This window comes from Brassica napus, chromosome C5 (genome assembly GCF_020379485.1).
Source record: "Brassica napus cultivar Da-Ae chromosome C5, Da-Ae, whole genome shotgun sequence".
In the NCBI taxonomy this organism is placed as follows: domain Eukaryota; kingdom Viridiplantae; phylum Streptophyta; class Magnoliopsida; order Brassicales; family Brassicaceae; genus Brassica; species Brassica napus.
Genome location: NC_063448.1, coordinates 8,751,295 through 8,773,190, shown reverse-complemented (window position 1 = coordinate 8,773,190; position 21,896 = coordinate 8,751,295). Strand labels below are relative to the sequence as shown.

At 38.2% G+C, this 21,896-nt stretch overlaps 3 protein-coding genes and 1 pseudogene across 3 annotated transcripts; 1 reads left to right on the top strand and 3 right to left on the bottom strand.

Annotated features, from left to right (window-relative positions):
* Nucleotides 1-6,615: 6,615 nt before the first annotated feature.
* On the bottom strand, nt 6,616-15,955 carry LOC106363903 (F-box/FBD/LRR-repeat protein At1g16930-like). Its single transcript, XM_013803568.3, has 7 exons — nt 15,605-15,955; nt 14,514-15,373; nt 14,184-14,441; nt 13,800-14,111; nt 9,278-13,731; nt 9,037-9,177; nt 6,616-8,948 (listed from the first exon to the last, which is right to left on the bottom strand). The coding sequence occupies exons 5-7, from the start codon at nt 10,304-10,306 to the stop codon at nt 8,682-8,684; spliced, it is 1,437 nt and encodes a 478-aa protein (XP_013659022.2). The 5' UTR covers nt 10,307-13,731; nt 13,800-14,111; nt 14,184-14,441; nt 14,514-15,373; nt 15,605-15,955; the 3' UTR covers nt 6,616-8,681.
* LOC106362489 lies at nt 12,771-13,607 on the top strand. The gene is made up of 2 exons (XM_013802384.1): nt 12,771-13,433; nt 13,578-13,607. The coding sequence occupies exons 1-2, from the start codon at nt 12,771-12,773 to the stop codon at nt 13,605-13,607; spliced, it is 693 nt and encodes a 230-aa protein (XP_013657838.1).
* On the bottom strand, nt 13,810-15,371 carry LOC125575363. Its single transcript, XM_048757178.1, has 3 exons — nt 14,514-15,371; nt 14,184-14,441; nt 13,810-14,064 (listed from the first exon to the last, which is right to left on the bottom strand). The coding sequence occupies exons 1-3, from the start codon at nt 15,369-15,371 to the stop codon at nt 13,810-13,812; spliced, it is 1,371 nt and encodes a 456-aa protein (XP_048613135.1).
* Nucleotides 15,956-19,860: 3,905 nt separating the features above from the next.
* Nucleotides 19,861-21,827, bottom strand: LOC106365572 (annotated as a pseudogene).
* Between the last annotated feature and the right edge of the window lie 69 nt (nt 21,828-21,896).

Sequence of the window (21,896 nt, the reverse complement as noted above, 5' to 3'; positions counted from 1 at the left end):
TTACGTAAAACTTAAGAAAGACAAGTAAGAAATAAAAAACACCAACTGCATATAATAAAACAGAAAGGTTCAAATAGCAAAACACTGAAAATACCAAATGCAAACACCAAATTCAAAAGCAAATAAAACACCAAATCAAAAGCAAATAAAAACACCAATCCGAGTAGAATCTCTACTCAGATTCAGAACCACTCTCCTCATACTCCAATTCCAAATCCTTCCAGAAGCTACCATCTTCCTTTCCTAACTCCTCTTCAACGTCATCATCTTCATCAACCAATTCCAAATGAGGAGCTGATGTACCATAGCGCTTGCTCTGAGTTGAAGAAGTAGCTATTCCTTTCCCTTTGTTGTTCTTAGCTGAATGAGGAGTCTTCGCTCCTCTAGTACCATAGCTTGGTTCTTCAGCTCCGGCTGCTTCACTCACCAAAGTCCAAGTCAGTTCACTCACCAAAGTCCAAGTCAGGTCCTCATCATCATCTGCCGTAAGTTGTAGAGAGGAAAAGCTAATGAGTTTTACTTTCAGGTTTGTATGGTTCTTATATAGGAGAAGACATTAGGGTTAGTGGATTGCATCCTAGGTTAGTGGGGTTGTGGATACCCTCCTCTACACGCCTAATACGTGGGAAGAGTATATACTTTTAGATATACTAAATATTCTGACAAAACAGTTTTGTTAAGTGTACATTTTTAAGCAAATCTTCTTTTTTTGTGTAGGCACAACTAAACGCCGCTTTTAGCGTTCTATGGATATTGCAAAAGCGAGGAAAAAGCGAGAAAAGCTAGGGATCTATGTACCTCGCCTGGCAAGGGTGTCCCTAAGCGTTGAGGGCATCGCCTTGGGCGCCTTAGCGCCATGGCGACAAAAACTCTCGCTTTTTCGAACCAAGCATAAGACACCTCTTCGCTTTATGACCTAAGCTGCCACATCTCTCACAAGTGGAAGGGATCCATGTGTATTCAACTTTAACCAGATAAATACTACCTTGCTTATCATCAAGAGCTATAAGCTTTGGAAAAACTCTATCCAACTCCATCTCAACTAGCACTTTAGCTTCACCCATGTTTGTAGGATCCAAGCGAGGTTTATGTGTCAAGATAGGCTCTCCAAGACCTGAGGCAACATGACTAATTCCTAGTCTAGAATAGCAGCAATCAGGGATGTCTTTCAAAGTGACCCATACCGGAAGAGTTGAAACTTCTGGTATTTTAAAGGATCCCTCCGGAGTCCAAGGCAACACAAAAAGCAAACAATCATCAATATGCCAAACTCCTCTTTGAATGACCCATTGGCGAGTAGGTTGGTGAGGGATATGAAACATATAGGATGACTCACTCAGCTTTTTGCAAGAGATCTTACAGCTTCTTCCCCAAATCCTATTAGCTACAGCATGAACAAGTCCTTTAAAATTGTTTGTTGGTTCATTTGTATAAATCCGAGAGAGAGATTGATTTGTTCTTTTGTTACCCTCTTACCTCATGCCATATATATATATCAATCGGTAAAGGCTTGTGCTTTATCATGTTGCATCAATCAATACTAACTATTCCTCATGTTTTTCATTTTACAGGCTGGGAGAATTATTGCGCAGTTCATTGTGATGGGTTCTGGGATATTAGGTCGTGCTTTCTTTCAAGCTTATCGTCAGGCCATTGCAAGTATGTTTTAGTTTCACCACTCTTTTATTACATATATGTTTAGCTTCTTTTTATTCTTTCTGATATCATAAGTGCTCTCTTAGAAAAGTCTTGTTTTTTTTTTCAATTGACACTACAGATTGGGTTACAAATTGCATTCTCATGGTTACTTCTATTCAAACGGTTCATATGTTTCCCTTAACAGCTTGCGTTGTTTTAGTTGAGTATTGCTCTGTTTATATATGTGTGTGTGTTAGCTTCATGAATCTAATGATGGCTTGCTCTCTGTTAGGAAGATCGTTGTTTCAATTAATAGATTTTTTTCACAGCACCTGTATGTTTGTTTACTACTGTTAGAACGGTTTAATAAATAAATTTTACTACTGGTTCCGTGAAGAATTACAATGCTGCACAAGACGTACGGGGAACTACAAGTTGTTGTGTTTGTTGTGTCTCTGTTTCATGTTAATGTTCTTGTTATGTTTGAGTAATAAGAATGATATGCTTTGTTGTCTTGTTTCTTTTTTTTTTTTTAAAAGAATTTTAAATTTATTCACTTCAAAAACCTTTTTACAACCTAATGCTTCTTTTTATCTACTCTAAGAGATCAAAATTTATTAACATTTTGTGAAGGAACAGAAAGTATAACTCCTCATCTCCTCCCAAACCACACTGCCATTGCTTTCTCGTGCTTCCACCCTGGTCGGCGAAGCGACGAGATTCTGTTTCTAATCAACTTATCCATGTATAGAATCAGGAGTGACGAAGGTTTTGGCGACTCTCCTACTCGTCGAGCATTCCTCTCAGACCAAATGGCATAAACCACCGCCTGGAAACAGTATCTAAACAGAAAAGTCAGCGTTCTGTTTTGCAAACCAGTCTCCAACTTCCTAATCAGAATACTCCACTTGCTCGAAATTCTCGAGCCTGCCAAATCTTTTATTGTTCCTCTCCAAACCACCTCAGCATAAGGACACTCAAAGAACAGATGATCTCTGGTTTCTGCAGCCACCTTACAGAGCCAACAAGTAGAAATAGCCTGAGGGTTCCACCTCATAATGCGATCACCAGTCGAAAGTCTGTTATGGATCGAGACCCATGTAATGAAAGAGAATTTTTGAGTGGCTTCCGGGAACCAAACTCCTTTACTCCAAGAAACCGTCGGGGTGTGATTGCGAATAAGGAGCCATGTCTGGGATGAAGAGAACTCTGGACGAAAGTCTCCATTCTCTCTCTTCCAAAGACATATATCCTCCTCCAGACTGAGACCGTGGGTCCTAATCGTGGAAATCTCCTGCGCAATACGCATTAAAACAGAGGACCTGCGCCTCCGACATCTATACATCTGAACTGCCCTCTCCACTGTGGCATTGACCGGAATACCTAGCTCAATGCAACCTCGTTCCCCTGTCAGGTCCAACAACTTGCCCAAAGAAGACCACTGATCATGCCAGAAAGAAGTCGTCGAGCCATTTTGTATGTCTACTCTTGCAAACTGCGAGGCCAGCGGTCGAAGCTTTAACAGTTTCTTCCACATCCACGAGCCTAGAGTGCTTGTGTTTTTAACATTCCAGAAGGTCCCTTCCCTGATGAGGTACTTATGAATCCATTGAACCCACAGAGCTGATCTAGCAGAGAGGATTCGCCATATCAGTTTAAGACATGAAACCTTATTTACCTCCTTCAGAGATCTCAACCCTAACCCTCCCTCCTCTTTCGGAGTGCAAACATCTGACCAAGCAATCTTAGCTTTATGAGTAGAAAGAGCCGGCCCTGACCAGAGGAAAGCTGAGCAGAGACTATTAATTTCTTGAATGCACTGATTGGGAAGGCGGAACGCTGACATCCAGAATTTTATCAGACTGTAGATAACCGAACCTATCAGCTGTAGTCTCCCAGCGAAGCTAAGTTGTCGGGCTGTCCAGGAACTGATCTTTGATCTAATTCTCACAATCAGAGGAGAGTAGTCGTTCACTGAGATTTTCTTCGACATCAACGGAAGACCGAGATATCTAACCGGAAGGGAACCAGCTGCAAAGGGTAATTGATGTAGAATGGCATCACTCTCAACTTCAGTCACCCCAGCCATGTAGAGAGTAGACTTTTCCAGACTGATATTCAGTCCCGACATTTTCCCAAACTCTTTAAAAACCTCCAGTATACCTTCAATCGACTGTTGTTTTCCGTCTGAAAATACAAGAACGTCATCAGCAAAACAGAGGTGTGTGAGGCTTAGTTCCTTGCAGTAGGGGTGATAGCCAATACGCTTTTCATTTGCAGCTTTATCCAGGAGCTTAGACAGCACTTGCATACAGATCACAAATAAGCACGGGGAGAGAGAACATCCCTGACGAAGGCCCCTCTTACTGTTAAAATAACCGGCTAACTCTCCATTTATCTGAATAGAGAAAGAAGCCAATTCAATACATTTCTTGATCCATAGAATGAACTTATCCGGGAGGTTCATAGCTGAAAGGACCGAGAGCAAGAAGGGCCACTGCACTGTATCAAACGCCTTCGAGATGTCAATCTTGACTGCACATCTTGCTGAAACAGACTCCTTGTGGTAGCTTTTTACCAGCTCAGACGCCAAAAGCACGTTCTCCATTAGAAGCCGGTCTTTGACAAATGCAGACTGGTTTGAGGAGATAGCTGAGGGGAGAATCCTTTTCAATCTAGTTGCCAATATCTTTGAGATTACCTTGTAGATCACATTACAGCATGAAATGGGCCTGTAGTCTTTCATCGAAATTGCTTCATCATTCTTGGGAACAAGCGCCAAGATAGTTGAGTTAATTCCTTTTGGGAGGAAACCTTTGTCAAAAAAGGACTGCACTGCCTTAATGAAGTCACTGCCGGTGATATCCCAAGTGGCTTTGAAAAAATCACTGGTGAAGCCATCTGGACCCGGCGACTTGTCAGCAGCCATGCCAAACAGAACCTTCTTGATCTCCGCTGCTGGAACCTCTCCTATCAGCATGCTTCTTTCTTCCTCGCCACATTCGAAATACAATAGAGGTTTCAGCTCATCTATACTTACTTCGTTGAAGTCAGGAGGCACATGAGTTAAAAAATTGCAGAAATGGTCGACTGCTTCTTTCTTAATGTCTTCCTGGTTATCAGCAATATAGCCATCCTCTCTCTTGATTTCTCGAATCAAATTTCGAACCTCCCGAACTTTGGCAGCTCTATGAAAAGTTTTGTTATTTCCATCTTCCACTCCTAGCCAATGTATCTTTGCTTTTTGCTTCAAGATTTTCCCTTCCAAATGAGCTAGGAAAGACCATCTATCCAAAGCCCCTGATTCAGCCTCCATATTGCCTTGTGAAGGATCCTCTAACGTCTTTGTCTGACATTCACACAGTCTTGAGTAAGCTTCCTTCGTCTTTCTCGTAATGTCCCCAAATTTCTCTTTACTCAACTTCCTCAATCTTGGTTTTAAAGCTTTCAGTTTTTTCGATAGCCTGAATAGAGCAGATGTGGAGTTGAACAACGGCTCCGTTCCAGACCAGTATTCAGCAACCAATGGTAGAAACTCCGGTGTATCCACCACTGCATTGACGAATTTGAAAGGCTTCATCGGTCTCATAACCTCCACTTGTATCGATATCCTGCACCTCTGATGATCTGAGCATCCTCCAGCTTCAAAGACACAGTATGCTTGTGGGAACTTCCTCAACCAAACTTCATTCATCAATGTTCGGTCAATCTTCTTACAAATCACTCCATTGTCTCTTTTATTACACCACGTGAATCTCGAACCTTGGTAAGACATATCCATTAGAGAGCAGTAGTTTACCACTTCTAGGAATTCTCTCATTCCCGCAGAGTCGTGAGAAGCCGTATGTTCCGAGTGCTCCACCCCACTCAAAATCTCGTTGAAATCCCCAAACACCAACCATGGAGATTTTTGAAAGAAAGGCGAGTCCTGATGAGCCTTTAAGTCTTTCCAGAGCTCTTTCCTCTCCTCAGCCAAATTGAAACCATATACGAAAGAACAAAAGATCTCCTCTGTCATTCCATCCAAGAGAATCGAACAAGTGATCATCTGTGCGCTTTGGAACCATGGAGTGACTCTCACCTTCGGACTCCATATAATCCAAATTCTTCCCAGCCGATGATGATCATAATTTGTAATTGCAGACCAGTTCGGGAAAACCAAATCCAAAATCCTTTTAGCTTTGTTTTCTTTCACCCTTGTCTCTATCAAACACCCAAATTGAAATCCACACTTCCTCACCCAATCCTTAACTACTTTATGCTTAGATGTTTTGTTGAACCCCCTGATATTCCAGAAGAATCCATACATTATTGATGACGATGAGTATTCTTTTTATTCAGCTCGCTTGGACCAGGATCATGCGCTTTCTGAACAGACTTATCACCCAAAAACCTATGCTTTACTTTTGAGTCTCTTGGAAGGGACTGGCGCGGAACCACAACTTCCTTCTCCTTGATCTCCACTCTCTCGGGGGAGTTCACTTCCTCGATCTGCGGCTCTATATTATCCTCTCCTCCAGTAATTTCTCCCTCCTCCTCTGAACTCAAGACCGAGAACCGTGAGTTGGAGAGTATAGATACTTGAGCCATCTCCAAAGCCTTACCTCTAGTAGCTGAAGATCTACTTGCTTTCGCAGGCGACACATCCAACCACTCATTCTCCGTCTGCTCTTTTGTATCCACTTGTACTCCTACTGCCTCAGGAGCAACCTTGTTCAAAGGGATTTCAGCGTTAACTTCTTCCGCTTCCACTTCTCCTAAATCCAGAGCGGCGTTTTTATCTCCTTGCCCTTCCTCTATATTTCTCTCTACCAATTCATTTCTCACTTCCAAGCTCTCATTTTGTATCTCAGCCAGATCTGGGTTAATTTCCAAAATCTGATCCACCGCCTCCTTGGCCTTTAAGTTTTCCTCCCTTCTCCCACCTTCCCTATCTTTCTGCACTTCCAAGTCTTCCCTTTGCTCTTCTCTATTTGTTGGGCACACTTTGTGACCGCACTTCCCACAACTTAGACACTTTGCTGGCAACCACGGGTAGATGTACTCCACCAAAATGTCTTGGCCCTGAACGTTAAAGTTCATCTTTCGTGGCAAGTCCTTAGTGAGATCAGCTTTCACAAAGATCTTCGCTACCTCCAGGTTCAAACACTGAGCTGTTTCCGGGTGAAGCCTCACCGGGCTACCAACAGGACTGGCGACGAAGCTAAGTCTTTGCCAGGAGAACAAGTTCAAAGGCACATTTTTCAGATGTACCCACATTGGGATTGATTGCGCCGGAGCCTTTTCCCTCTCTGCCACCGGCTACCACTTTGTCATAATCACCGGAACGCCCGCGAGGTTCCACATGCCTCTCCGGAGAATCCTATTTCTGTCTGCCTGATTCATAATCCTGAACTTCATCGTAGCTGCATCCACTTCAAAAACATCAATCATTTTTGCCTTGTCATTCAGAGCCCAGATCTTGTTGACAATAGCGTGAATTTTAGCGATGTGCGGCGCGGTGTCGAGAAACTTTCCAACCAGAAAATCCTCCCATAAAGGAGCGACATCTTTCGTAATCTCCTCCGGCACCAAGATCGAACCAACACCATCCTTCATCGTTACCTCAACATCGTATTTCTTCAGAATTTTCTGACCCTGAACCGCTCCAACCCACGAGCCTTTCATCCCTCCCAAACCCGACCCTGAAACCGTTGCCACCTTTGAAGAGACCGGAGCCTTTCCTTGGGAAGCCAGAACACCCACATCTCCTATCGGAACCACCGCTATCGGCGCCGGCGAAGCCATGCCGAAACTGCGAATCTCAAAACCCTAGTCGTCTGTTTTTTCTCCAGAGCAAAACGGCGCGTTTTGTTGTTGTTGCTGGGAAGACCTTGTTGTCTTGTTTCATGTTTCAAGTTCTGGTTATTGATTCATTTTATTGAGGTTTTCTTGTTTCTGTTTCGTCGTCTTTGACATTGGAACAACATTGGCTAAAGAAGATCAAGTAAGAATGTTGTTCTCGTAATTTGCAGGTCAAGAAGAGTGAAAGTAATGTTGTAAGAACCTTGCAATGGAGCAATTAAATATTGGGGTTTCTTAAATTTGTCTCTTAAGTCATTTTTTGTACTTAAAAGCATTAAAAAAAATAATAAGAACCCCTAATATGGGTCTTTGCAATAATCATGCTCTAATTGATAAGCCGCATTTATTACAGCCTTTGTTTAATACAGTGATTATTTTATTATACGTCGTTCACGTAGCATTCATCGTCTTGGGTAAAACCATAACGAAAAAAATCACCATTACGAATAATTTTTCTTTCTCGGTCCTTACTTTTTTTCTTTTTTAGAAAAATAAAGAACAAAATTATTCCTTATTAAATATGAAATGGAACAATCATTCATTTTCGTTCTTGCAATTTTATTCTTCTACGTTACTTTTCTATTTGTTCTTCTTGTTTCCAAAATGGTCACCAGACAGACTCTACGAAAGTACACGAACTTAACAGATCAACCTTAGCTTATACGGCTGACTGTGGATCAAATTACAATCCTTTAATTGTAATGTTTTTCACCCACTCTGTCACTTTATTTTAGACAGAAAGTGATATTCCTAATGGTTTGTAAGTTAAATTTAAAATGTTAAAAAACTTAACTGAATAATTTTTTTTTTCAAAAATACTTCAGAGTATAAAAATATAAATACTAGACAAAATATTTTAGATTTGGACAGTTCTCAAGAAAGAGACTTATGGAATCATGGATTTGAATTTAACTTTGTGATTTTAATTTTAGTTATTGGATTTTGATAGGATTAAAGATTTTGTGTAGTTTTAAATATTTTTGAAAGAGAAATACAGAAACCTAAAATGAATAACACCCGTGACCAAAATACGAGTCAGGAGTATATTCCTCCAACTTGAAAAACGAAAAGATAATAAGCCTGTTACAAAAAAAAACGAAAGGATAAACAACGTACATCACGAAATAAAGAAAGAAAAATGTGAACTTTAATAAAGCACGACGAGGGCAATACCGTAAACACACAAAGCTGTGGCTCAACTAATCTTTCATGACAACTTCACACCCTGTAGAGCTTCTTGGAATCGATTTGATCTCGTCGATGATGTTACAAAAGCTCGAACTTAAAGTCAGTTTCCTGAGAGCTGCAGCATTCTCTAGGAAGTACTTTGCTAATTTCATCTTACTTGATGTTCCCCTGAGTAAACCACCATGTGTCTTTAAACGAACAAACTCAAGAGATGACTGGAAACATTGTGGCACTGATGAAAGATCAACCTGCTCCGTGTCTGAAAGAAGTTCATATTCCTGATAAAATACAATCCGAGGAGGAGTATGAGTTATCATAATAAATCTCAGTGTGGTTTACGTGAGACCAAGAGTAAATGAGACGCACCAGGAAGACGGAATGTAGATTTGGGCAACTCTTGAGGAAGGTTGGCAACATCTTCCACGAAGTTTCATGAAAGTAAGCATGCAAGTAAGACAAGTTGGAGAACTGAGGTAGCTGTTCCATTTCACAGTAACCATGGATAACCTGTACATGCAGCGAGGAAATTAAAAAAAAAAAACATGAGTTTACTAAGAAATGTGATTAACGAAATTGTACAAGCGTAATGCTATTGAATCAACAATACATTCAGAGTAGCAGCAGAGATGATCATTTCGCTAACTGTCGATAACCCGGTGAGAAATTTACCGAGCATAGTAATCTTGGAAGAATCAACTGTCTCCAGCGGCTCACCATTTTCCTCACCAAAGAGAACATCAATGTGTACCTTTGCAGAGGGACCAATACTGTGTATTATGAAGTTCTCAGAGATGTGATCACTGAGAGTCATACGCTCAAGTCTTCGAGCATCAATTTCAACAACATGACCGTCACTTACCCAACGCTCACAAACTATTTTGAAGCTTTTCAGCGAATGGGAATGCACACGCACAGCCACCAGAGAATCATTGTAAGGATCGCGGGATATGGTTAACTCCTCGAGAAGAGGACAGCTCGATATCAAAGTTTCCAGAGTCGAATCGTCATCGTACCTGACCATCTCTAGATGCATAATCTTAACACAAGGCAATGATACAGATTCAGGATGATCCAAGGACACGCGGTAGAGATCTAAGTTCACCAATCTCTCACACGAATAGAGAGACGGAGGCATCTTAGCTATCCCATCATACCACAACTCATTACGAACATCAAGATGACGAACCCTACGCCTGGACACAGCATCGATCCAAGACTTAAAAGGAGATGTATCAAGATGACGAACCCAACTCCTGGCCACAGCATCGATCCAAGACTTCAAAAGAGATGCATCAAGATGACGAACCCTACTCCTGGTCCAAGACTTAAAACGAGATGTATCATGATAGAACACCTGATATTTCAGGTTGAATATCTCCAAGTGTTGCTTATCTTCAGAACACACAAACCTATCCATGAAACTCACAAAGACATGTTGATCTAGGAATTCTCTGGAATTTAAGTCCAGTGCTGGAACATCTAACCAGAGATTTCTCCATCGTTTAGACAAAACGCTGGTGCAAACTGATTCCTTGGTGGGGATGTCAGAGAGTATCTTGCACAGCAAGGAATCAGGCAGATTGCTTAAACTATCCGAGTCCCTTTGATTCTCGTTCACAGCGGTTTCACCGTCCATGTCTAATGCCTAAGTCTGAGATTTAACATGTAAATCAGCAATCGCAAAGTTAGCCGAAAGTGATCTCCATGGATTTAAAAACTCTAAACAGAGATGAGCGATTGAAATTACCTTCCGTCCGAGGAAGAAACCACCTTTAGTTCTCCGGCAAAAGACCACGCAGATTTTCTAGAGGATGAAAGAAACCCCTCAGTTCGCCGGTCTGCACTGCAGGGAGATTCGTTTGATTATAAACATCGTCGAGTCGATATTAGGGGATATAAACATAGGGAAGTTTACTAAAACAAGTCGAATTACTTGAGTTATTACTAGAATAAATCTTAAAAGTTCAAAATTACTAAAATATTTTTATGGCCGAAAATGTCTTTTTTTACAGTTGTGAGCAGAAAGGTATATTACAAAATTGCCATTTAAATTTTGAAAAAAAAATCGTCGGCAGATTTATTTGACAAAAAAAACAAATCTATTGTGATATAAATCTGTTACGTAAACCTGCTGTTAAATTTATATCTGGCGTGTATCTGGTAGCAGACTTTTAAGCTACAGCAGATTTTTTAAAGATGGCTGATTTATATGTCCGATTTAATGTCGTCAATAGATTTATCTGTTTTAGTCTATCGAATGAAGTGACAGATTTTTTAAAATTGGCAGTTTTATATCGTATCAGTTAGATTTTTTAGACCGATTTAAAATTACCTTCAACCGACTTTTTAAGAGTAATAGACATAAATTTTTATGAAAGATATGTCTATCCGATTTAAATTTCTGGTTGACTTTTATATTCATTTGGTGGCAGATTTTTAAAATTGCCATCTTTGACGGCAGACTTTTAAATCAAATTTTAATTACCAGATTAAGACACACTTATTGTAGCAGACTTATCCACTCGAATTTCTGGTTAAATTCACTAACATTTCGGTTTGGTATAACTTGGTTCAGTTTAGATTATTTTTGGTTTAAATGAATTTTTAATTTTGGTTGGAATCAATTTGTTTTCGGTTTAAATTAAGTTAAACCTCCGGTTAAAACAATTTTAAAAGTTGGTTTAAGTTAAGAATCAGATTACACCACGTTTCCAATTAGGTTATACGTTCTCTGTCGTCTTCTTCTTCTTGTTACCTCTGATTCATAAATTTTGGATCCACTTTCATGGGGATCTACAACGGTATCTTTTAATTCATATTGATAGGAGAATAATGGATCACATGATTCTCGTCTCTGGGAAGTGGAAAGTTGAGAAAACTAAGTGGTTATTTGAAGTAGACAATGATCAAGGTAGCATAATAGTTTCTGCGAATGATGACACTCGATTTGAGGACTTTGTGAAAATCATATTTGAGGATTATGGAGTTGATTTTGCAGAAAACGACTTGGAACTGAGGTACCTTTTTCCGAAGCAGAATCTACACAATCAAAGCATCAATACACCACCTATGAAAATAGGAAACGATAGGCAGTTTCATGCATTCTTGGGTGTTTGCAAAGTCGAGAACGTTCGGCTATGTGTGGAGTTTAAATTGAAAAAAATTGTTGGAGAAGGAGCTGGTGAAGATCAGAAACAACCCATACATGGAGATGACTCGTTGTCTGAAGACGAAGAAGATACGGACGAAGAGGGTGATCGATTCGATTACTGCGATGATTCTGATGGAGCAACATCTGATGATGAAAACTTTACTACATAGGCTTCAACCAAACCATGTAGAAGAGGTTCATGGATCGTCTACAAAGCTGATTTATGCAAGAAAGACAGAAGAAAGAGACTCTCCAATGAGTATGTCCGATTTGCGCTCATTCAAATTTGACGTGGGGCAGAGTTACGATTCAAAAGATGCATTGGAGACACGTCTGAAGATATGTTCAGTTGTCCACAAGTTTGATTTTGATGTCATTGCATCAACGCGAACACTGCTCTTTGTAAAATGTTGGCTAAAAGGATGTACATCGAAGCTAAGAGCTACGCCAGTAGGTAACTCTTTCAAGTTTACAGTCCGAGTATTTGTAGATGAACATACCTGCTCCATAACAGAACGCTCATCTCGTTCCCGACAAGCTACTCCTGAGATTCTTGGACTCTTGTACAAAGACTATATTGGTGGGGTTGATCCATCAATTTTGCCACGTCATGTTTCTAGTGCTATGAACATGAGCTTCGGAATCAAGGTTGAATAAACTTGTGCTTCAAATATAGTCTCTTCTCCAGCCTTTACTTCCTTTTAAATGGGTTATTGTTTATTGTTTATTGTTTATTGCAGATGGATTACTGGAAATCTCATCGTACACTTATAGTTGCTAGAGATCTCGTAATGGGTTCAGCAGAGAGTGGATATGAGGAATTACCTACTTACCTGCACATGATTAGAATGTCAAATCCAGGGATTTAACTCGACTGGAAGTTGATACAAACAACAGATTTAAGTACTTATTCCTTGCATTCGGCGCTAGCATTGCTGGATTTCCATATATGAGGAAGGTTGTCGTGGTTGATGGAACATTTTTGCAAGGGAAATACAAAGGAACGCTTCTGATTGCAACCTCCCAGGATGGTAATTTTCAAATCTTTCCAATTGCGTTTGCTGTGGTTGACACAGAGAATGATGAATCATGGACATGGTTTTTCCGCCAACTCAGCCGTGTGATCCCCGATGATGAAGGATTGGCATTAATCTCTGACAGGCACCAGTCAATAGGGAAAGCTATTGCAGTGGTCTATCCATTGGCAAGCAGGGGAATTTGCACGTACCACTTATATAAAAACATCTCGTTACGATACAGAGGGCGTGATTTGTTTGGATTGGTCAAAAAAGCTGCAAACTCTTTTAGGTTAACTGATTTTCAAGCAACCTTCGAGACAATCAAAGAGTTAAACCCAGCTTTGCATGCATATCTGGAACGTGCTGATGTACGTAAGTGGGCACGAGCTCATTTTAAAGGTGATAGATATAACCTCCTTACAAGTAACATAGCTGAATCCATAAACAGAGCTTTGTCCGGTGCTAGAAGCTTGCCAATTGTTCACCTTCTAGAGTCGATCAGATTAATGATGACACGCTGGTTTGCAACAAGAAAGCATGACGCTGAGTTGATGAAAACCTCTCTTACTCGAGGTGTAGAGAAGGTGTTGGAGGTAATATATTTTGAATCAGGTTATGTGTTTTTGTTAGACTATTTGCTAGTATACTAAGATTTAACATTGAAGCTAGTGCTTCCAACGTCAGTCTACACTTTACACTTTTCTGCCATTTTAGATGATTTTCCCAATCCTCTGTAGAAATGGATTGGTCATTTAGCTGTGGGATAGAAAAGGGTTTCTCTATCTTCACTTTTTTCCCTGGCATCGTCTTGTTAATCTTCTTCTCCTTTTTTACGACACGTTGTATTGGTAAACCATCAACTGAACCTTTTTTTGTCTGAACCATCCAGGACTGTAAAGTATAAAAAATCAGTTAGTATTTTGTATTAAAAAAAACAGTAGATGCCAATATAAACATACCATCGTGTTGCTACAAGCGTCCGTCGTCTTCATGTGCTTTGGAGTTGCCGGCATTGGATGTAACTTTTTCTTCATCCTTCCCTTTAAGAACATTTATGTCTTCCTCTAATATGGCCATCTTGTTCTTCATCTCAGTCTCAAATAAAGCCATTCTAGCTTCCACCTGAGCTTGTACAGAAGCTTCCAATGTCTTAGTAACCCTTTCAGCTACACTAACATCCATGGTTTCTACTCTTCCAGACAAGTTGTTAACAGCCTCAACCAACTTTTGTATGATGCTGTTGTTGATGGCATATCAGTATGAGATTCTTCCTTCAAAACTCACAAACCAAAAAAGTTTAGATACTAACAAAACAAAAATGTTCAATAACATGTGATACATACCATTTCTGGTGCAGTTTCTTTCTCCTTCCTTCGTTTTGTGGAGGGGCTCGTATCCACTCTTTCGGGAACACTAGGTGCACTGACTTGAGTTTTTCTCTTCTGGCACTTGGTAAGTGGCACTACATCCCAAAACTTGTCGTTTAGCTGATCATTGAGGATGTCAACTATCATGTTATCCAAATCATCAGGCGGTTTATCTTCGCCCCATTTCGGATATCTATCCTCCATTGCCTTTACAATCATATGCCTTACACGAATCTGCATTGTAAAGTACAACACTAATTAAGTAAAAAAAAATAAGAAAAATAATTGCAAAGAAAATAATCATACCTTCTGATATTTTTTCTTTTCTTGTGCACAGAAGTTTGGGAAGTTGATACGCTGACGAGAACCATGCCATGACAGAAGCGGAACCTCAGCTTCCTCTATCCGATGCCCATATATCTCTCCTAAACCTGGCACAGACTCGTATATCCAAATAAGCAATGCATGAACACAGCCATGTAGTGTGTAACTCTTCTTTTCTTCGTATGTCACCACTTTAATAGAATCCACAAGGCTGGTAAATGCTACACGACCCCATGGATGGCGCTCGAAAGCTGCTGGATCCATCACCCTTTTCGCCAAATGCAGAGGTATTCTACTATTGCTTGAAATGCCAAATATGCCAATGGATAGTAGACACAACAAGCCAACCATTACACGCTTCTCTCTAGGCCAATTTCTGATGATCGGAAAAAGGGCTTGAAGTTCATTCAACTTGGGTCCTTCAGAAATTGGAACTTTCATCTCCACCCAAAAGTCTTCATGAGCCACATCCCATTGTTCTTGCGTGTCAAAGGGATCACAATTTAACCATGTAATATCTTCAAACTCATACAGAGAGAACCTCAATGGCTGGTCTTCTATCAAAGACCAAACTTCATGACTGCACTGAATCGCCAATGGATTCACCAGAAAATAATGAACATGTTTTGCAGACCAAGTGTACTCCAACTCCTTCAGCTTGATAATCACGCCTACAGCTGATTCTCTTAACTCAAGCCAAACGTCTTCGCCGACAGACTCTTTCATTACTTGAAGGTTGGACAGAAAACAAATGTGGTTCATGCTCCGAGATTGAATAGGCGTTTTACCAATCTCGTAAAGCCGCGGAGGATACTTCTTGGTACCCGAAGATGAGGCCATTCCTTTAAAAAAAACAAGAACAAACTTAATAAATATCATTCATCCAGATTATACACAGAGAAATTAGAAATTAGAAAAGACAAATCGATTTTCAATCTGATAATTAGGGTTTTGAAAAAAAAAACAGAACCAGTTTTCAATTTGTCAGAAATAAAATTGAAAATTAGGGTTATTGAAATTTAACATGGAATCAAAAGAAAATATGTTAAGAAATGAATATATTTAGCACTTACAGTTTCAATTTTCTTTGATTTTCAATTTTCTTTGATTTTGAGGCGGATGTGACGAATCCAAATTGGAGTTAGGGTTTGGAGTTAGGGTTCATCGTGTGCAGGGACGACGCCGGCTTAGAGAGGAGGTAACGAAACGCAAGGCGACTGCAACTGAGATGAGGTTGTCGGAGATGGAGGTTCAATGTGGAGAAAAGGAGAACTGAGATTAGGAAGGAGAAGAAGTGTCGACAAAGGGGTTCTACTTTTTTAGAAAATATTAGTCAATTAATATTTTAAATTAATTCAATGGCAGTTTCGTTAATACTCAAAAGAATGCTGGTTTTTTTGTATTTTGTTTACCCATGTGATCTAGTACAGTAATTAAGAAAGTTTATGCATTAGTATAGTCATTATATGTATCATTTGAATCATCTATACTATACTAAAAGGGGGATATAAGCCATAGAGAGGGTGTCCACATAGGATAGAAAAATCAACCAATCAGAAAATCCGAAATTGCCATGTCATCTCATTTATTTTTCGTAAAAAATAAAAAAACAATGCGAAGGTGAGAATCGAACCCGGGTTAGTATGATATATATACAGGACAGTTACCACTAAGCCATTGAAACTTTCTTGGACACATATACAAGAATCACTAAGTATATAATCACAAACTCTTATGTATATTTACAATAATATGAATTCAACTTTCAAGACTCCGATACTTTGTTTTGTAAAAAAAAAATAAGTAAGTGACTAAGCTAATATATTCTTAGAAAGTGTGAGAACGTTGACAAATATGAAAAAACATAGGTTTTTGTTTTCGTGACAAAGTTAAAATTTTTGTAAAAGTAAGTTTAACATATAAAGTTTCGTGACAAATATGAAAAAACATAGATTTTTGTAAAATTTTGACAAAACAACTCATAACATACTTCTCTAATGTCTTAATAAAATATTATTTAAGGGTGCAATAATTAAATATATTAATTCAATAAATTTTGTAATTTATAGACAAAACAATAACACAACAAATTTTGAAACATTTGTTTAACCTATCAATTTTTTTTCCATGAAAATCCAACTAAACAAGATAAAAATAATAATTAGATTTAACAAATATTTAATTACCATTTTATTCAATTTTGATTAATTTCAAATTATCATAATGTATCTTTTTGAAGTTACAAATATGAAAAAGCATAGATTTTTGTACAATTTCACAAAACAACTCAAAACATATTTTTATAATGTCTTAATAAAATATTATTTAAGGATGCAATAATTAAATATATTAATTCAATAAATTTTATAATTTATAGACAAAACAATACCACAACAAATTTTGAAACATTTGTTTAACCAATCGATTTTTTTTTCATGAGAATCCAACTAAACAACTAGATTTACAAATATTTAATTACCATTTTATTCAATTTTGATTCATTTTAAATTGTAATAATGTATATTTTTGAAGTTACAAAAAAATAATGTTCTTTCTTTATTACACTAGCATTATATATAGATTCTATATACACAAAATAAATATAATATAACAACATAAACTTGCTTTCCCCGATTCATATGAAAACTTTTTAAGTTATCCACGAAAGCAAATTAATTAAATCAATGAAATTGTTAAAATACAGCAAATTAATATATAATTTTATTTTAAATTAAATTATTTAAAAAGTGTATTTTCGTTAAAACAAAATAATAAATAAGTAAAACTGATTTGATGGTAATAGAAGCTTAATATGGAAAAAAATCTTAAATACAAAAACCTCTAAAAATTAACAAAAAAACTAATAAATTAAACTATGATATCACTTAAAAGCTTTTTTGACCATATTAATAAAATATTTAAGCGATAATTAGACAAATTTGATTTTTTTTCCAGCAACAAGTTTATTATTAATTAGCATCAGTTATTTCAAGATGTTTAAGAAATGGTGGACAAAAAAATAGGATGGACATTAATGATATATGAACTATGAATAGTACTTTGTGAAGCAGACTTAGATAACATATCTGCACATCCATTTTGAGTCCTTTTTGATGCATAAATTCAATTTCTTCAGAGCAGTTATTCCACAAAGAGATCGTATGAGATATTGTTTTAATATTCAGATTTGTTTCTTGATTGTTAAGAACATTGATAAGTGTAAAAATGTTTCATTCGAATATGATATGTCTATAACCGAGTCCCCAACATGAGACAAGTTTATTAAAAAGTAAATAATTTCATTTTTCTTATATTATATAATAAATATATTATTTACTGATAATAAAAATATAGTTATTCATCTATCACAAATATCTATGCAAATATGTGAATTAAGTACAACAATCAAACAACATAATGATTTCCACAAAGAAAATATAAAAAATATATTTATGTTATGTAATCTTATTTTCTATTCTTTAAATAATATAATACAATATTATACATTATTTTTTAGAATTGAGAAATACATATAATATCTTATCCGCGCGTAGCGCGGTTAAAAAATCTAGTTATAGGTAATTTCTCTATAAAGATATCGCAAACGAAGTTGCTATTAGATTTAAGAATATTTCCATTATTGTATTTTCCTCTTCTTCATAATATTAGAAATTTCGTATGTCCACGACATTGAAATTCGATATCAAACTTGCGATTTTAACTTTCAGAATCTCGACTCTATCCACAATCTCAGACAATGGCAAACCTTCCTCTTGCAACGACAACTTCAACCCGAGGCACTATCTCGCCATACGATTTGTCAGTGATTGATATCATTGATATAACCCTGGCTCCGATCATATCTCAACCATTATTCAATGGACGAAATTACGAAGAATGGACTCAGAACTTACGTGTAGCTTTGAGGGCTCGAAAGAAATTTGATTTCAGCGATGGAATTGCATACCGAAACACCGGACTTTGAAGATTGGCTAGCTAATAATCACTTACTTACATGGATCAAACAGACCATCAAGCCAAAACTCTGATCCAGTATCTCCCACAAAGAAGTAGCAAAAGACCTATGGGATCACATCAAGAGACGATTTGCTCTTAAAAGGTGGCGCACGATATCAACAACTTCGTGGCTCTCTTGCAAATTGTGGACAACTGGGATCATCTTTAAATCACCAATCACTCACAGGAATAGAAAAGTGGAGGCAGCTTAACTAACTCATCCTCCTAACGAACACTAAAACTAAGAATATGAAAATGAAGACGGCAAATCCCACGCCTAATAACAGCATCCATCCTGGACTTGGAACGAGATGCATCATGTTAACCTATCCATGAAACTCACAAAGACATCATCACCTGAGAATTCTATGGAATTTATGTTCAGTGCTGGAACATTTAGCCAGAGATTCCTCCAACGTTTTGAGAAAACGCCCGGGGCAAACGGATTCGGAAAAGTCAAAGAGTACCTTGCATAACAAGGAATCGGGTAGATTGCTTAACCGATCGAAGTTCCTCTGATTCTCTTTGACAGAGGTTTTACCATCCATTTCTAATGCCTCTTTTTTAAGGTCACCATTTCTAATGCCTAAGTCTGAGATTTAACATGTAAACCAGAGATCGCAAAGTAGAAAGTCAACGCAAGATCTCCATGAACTAAAAGAGAGCAAAAAAAAAGAGGAGCTACTGAAATTGCCTTCTCTGAGTAAGACAGAAACCACCGTAAGTTCTCCGGCAAAACACCACACTGATGATGGTACAACTATTTCTGTGTTCCTTCACATTGTCTTCACCTTGTCCTAATTAAAGTTTGTTTGAGGTCATGCAAAGGATGGTTTTCCGCTTGGGTGTGAAAGCTCTGTTTCATTTTGCTACAGTAAAGATGAGTCTCAAGTCAAAATTCTGTACTAATTCGTGTAGTGATGAAAGTATTTTTGAAGCTCCATGATTAACAAGTTTGTGTAAGGTTGGAAGTATCGTCATGGGCTCTAGGGATGTTTCAGTTGTTAGTGATTGTATTCAGTGAAGTATTCACAGGAGATCATGAGGTCAACGAGAGTATCTTCCAACACTTTGATTCGATTAACATTCTCAGGAAAGCTAAAAGCAGCCAAGTTATGTGCTTCTCAGGGTCCTTTAAAATAGCTTGAAAGTAGTAGCTCACATAGATTCTGTCTGCAAATCTGATGAGGATAAGAAGGCAATCTGGTAACTGATTAATCATATCTTCTCTGAAAGTATCATCACCAACAGGTTTCATCTCTAACTTCATGTATAGATTTTGTGTTGTGAAATAAAAGCCCACAAGAGTAAATATTTTGTAGCCGTGTGACTTTACTTGAGTTGGAAAAGGAAAGTTACATAACAATGAACTAGAGTAATCAAAGATGTATCAAGTTCTTAGAAAGAAATCACAACAAGATTCTGAATGAATCTAATCAGTATCTCTCAACTCTGTATTTTAAACGCAAGAACTTCAAATGAGCAACAATTGCTGAGCCACTAAAGCTTCCGCCACCTTCTTTATCTTCTTCTTTATTCAAAGTTTGTTATAACTGTTTCTTCCGAGCAATTTCCCGCTAAGTGTCACTAAAAACTGAAAAATTCACACCCCGTAGATCTTCTTGGAATCGACATGATTTTGTCGATGAGGTAAAAGAAATTCCGACTTACAATCAGTTCTTTGAGAGCTCCACAATTCTCTAGGAAATATTTTGCTAATTTCATCTTACTTGAGGTTCCATGGGTTGATCTTCCTTCCCTTAGAATATAAGGTGTCTCCAGCTCTAAAACCTCGAGAGATGATTGTAAACATTGTGGCACTGATGAAAGATCAACCAACCTATTTGGATCCCAATTAAGTTTCCGACAAAAAAATACAACCCGGGGAGTTTGAGTTAATCATAATAAACTTCACTGTGGTTTGCATGAGAGCATAAGACTCACCAGGAAGAAAGAGCGTAAATTTGGGCAACTCTCAAGAAAGGTTGGCAACATCTCCCATGTAGTTTCTTGGAAGCAAGCATGCAAGAAAGACAAGTTGGATAACTGAGGTAGCTGTTCCATTTCACAGTAATCATGAATAACCTGTGCAAGCAAAGGATAAAAGAAAACATGAGTTCACTGACAAAATTGTGAAAGCGTAATGCTATTAAAATCAATCATGTCTTACATACATCTAGAGTGTCACTAGAGATTTTCATTTCTTTCACTGTAGATAACTTGGTGAGAAATTCGCGGAGCATAGTTATCTTGGAAGAATTATCTGGTCGTCCACATTAAAGCGAACATCAATGTCTACCTTTGCTGAGGGGCCAATACTATGTACGTATTATGAAGCTGTGAGATAGGTGATCACTAAGAGTCATAGACTCGAGTCTGGGAGCATCAATTTGAACAGCATGACCTTCACTTGTCCAACGCAAACAATCTAATTCGAAGGTCTTTAGTGACTGGGAACGCACACACACATCTATCAGATTATCATTGGCACCACGGAATATGGTTAACGCCTCGAGAGCAGGACAGCTTGATATTAAAGTCTCCAGAATCGTACTTGACCCTCTCTAGATCCATAGTCTTGACACAAGGCAAGGATACAGATTCAGGATGATCCAAGAACACGCGGCTCAACTTTAAGTTCACCACTCCCTCACAAGAATAGAAAGATGGAGGCATCTTAACTAACTCATCATAGTCCACAGAATTCTCAACATTGAATTGAAGAATACTACGCGCAGTCACAGCATCGATACAAGACTTGAAGCGAGATCTAAACTGGTGATGAGCCCAATATTTCAGCCTGAACCTCTCAAGTTGTTGCTTATTTTCCGAACACAGAAGAAACCTATCCACGAGACCCATAACCACGTCATCATCTGAGAAATCGCTGGAATCTAAGTCCAAAGCTGGAACATTTAACCAGAGGTTTCTCCAACGTTTGGATAACACGCTGGTGCGAACCGATTCCTTGGTGGGAAAGCCAGAAAGGATCTTGCATAATAAGAAATCATCTAGATCGCTTAGCCTCATCTGATTCTCTTTGACAGATCTTTCACCATCCATCCTGAATTTCAGAGGAATAAAATTCTTTTTTTTTTTTAATCTCAAATCTATTATCCAAATCAAAGATGAGGAGCTACTCAAGTTACCTTCTGTGTGTGTAAGATGAAACCACTGTAAGTACTCTCAGTTGTAAATAGTCTGCACTACTGAGGTCTCTTTGATTTTCTAAAAGGACACATGGCGAATGTCAAGGGTAAAAAGAAATTTTAAAAAAAATCACCCACGCGCATGACAGATCAACGGACCAGATCGCTGCTTATTATCACAGACAGTAACTGACGGTGA

Coding starts and splice junctions, on each gene's coding strand:
- LOC106363903 (XM_013803568.3), bottom strand. CDS start 10,306: ATGGACGGTGAAACCGCTGTGAACGAGAATCAAAGGGACTCGGATAGT. Junction 9,178..9,277: donor TCTCTGCTGCTACTCTGAAT/GTATTGTTGATT, acceptor CTGCATGTACAG/GTTATCCATGGTTACTGTGA. Junction 8,949..9,036: donor ATCTACATTCCGTCTTCCTG/GTGCGTCTCATT, acceptor GTATTTTATCAG/GAATATGAACTTCTTTCAGA.
- LOC106362489 (XM_013802384.1), top strand. CDS start 12,771: ATGAGGAAGGTTGTCGTGGTTGATGGAACATTTTTGCAAGGGAAATAC. Junction 13,434..13,577: donor GTGTAGAGAAGGTGTTGGAG/GTAATATATTTT, acceptor AATCCTCTGTAG/AAATGGATTGGTCATTTAGC.
- LOC125575363 (XM_048757178.1), bottom strand. CDS start 15,371: ATGGCCTCATCTTCGGGTACCAAGAAGTATCCTCCGCGGCTTTACGAG. Junction 14,442..14,513: donor AAAAGAAAAAATATCAGAAG/GTATGATTATTT, acceptor TTTACAATGCAG/ATTCGTGTAAGGCATATGAT. Junction 14,065..14,183: donor AAGAAACTGCACCAGAAATG/GTATGTATCACA, acceptor ATCATACAAAAG/TTGGTTGAGGCTGTTAACAA.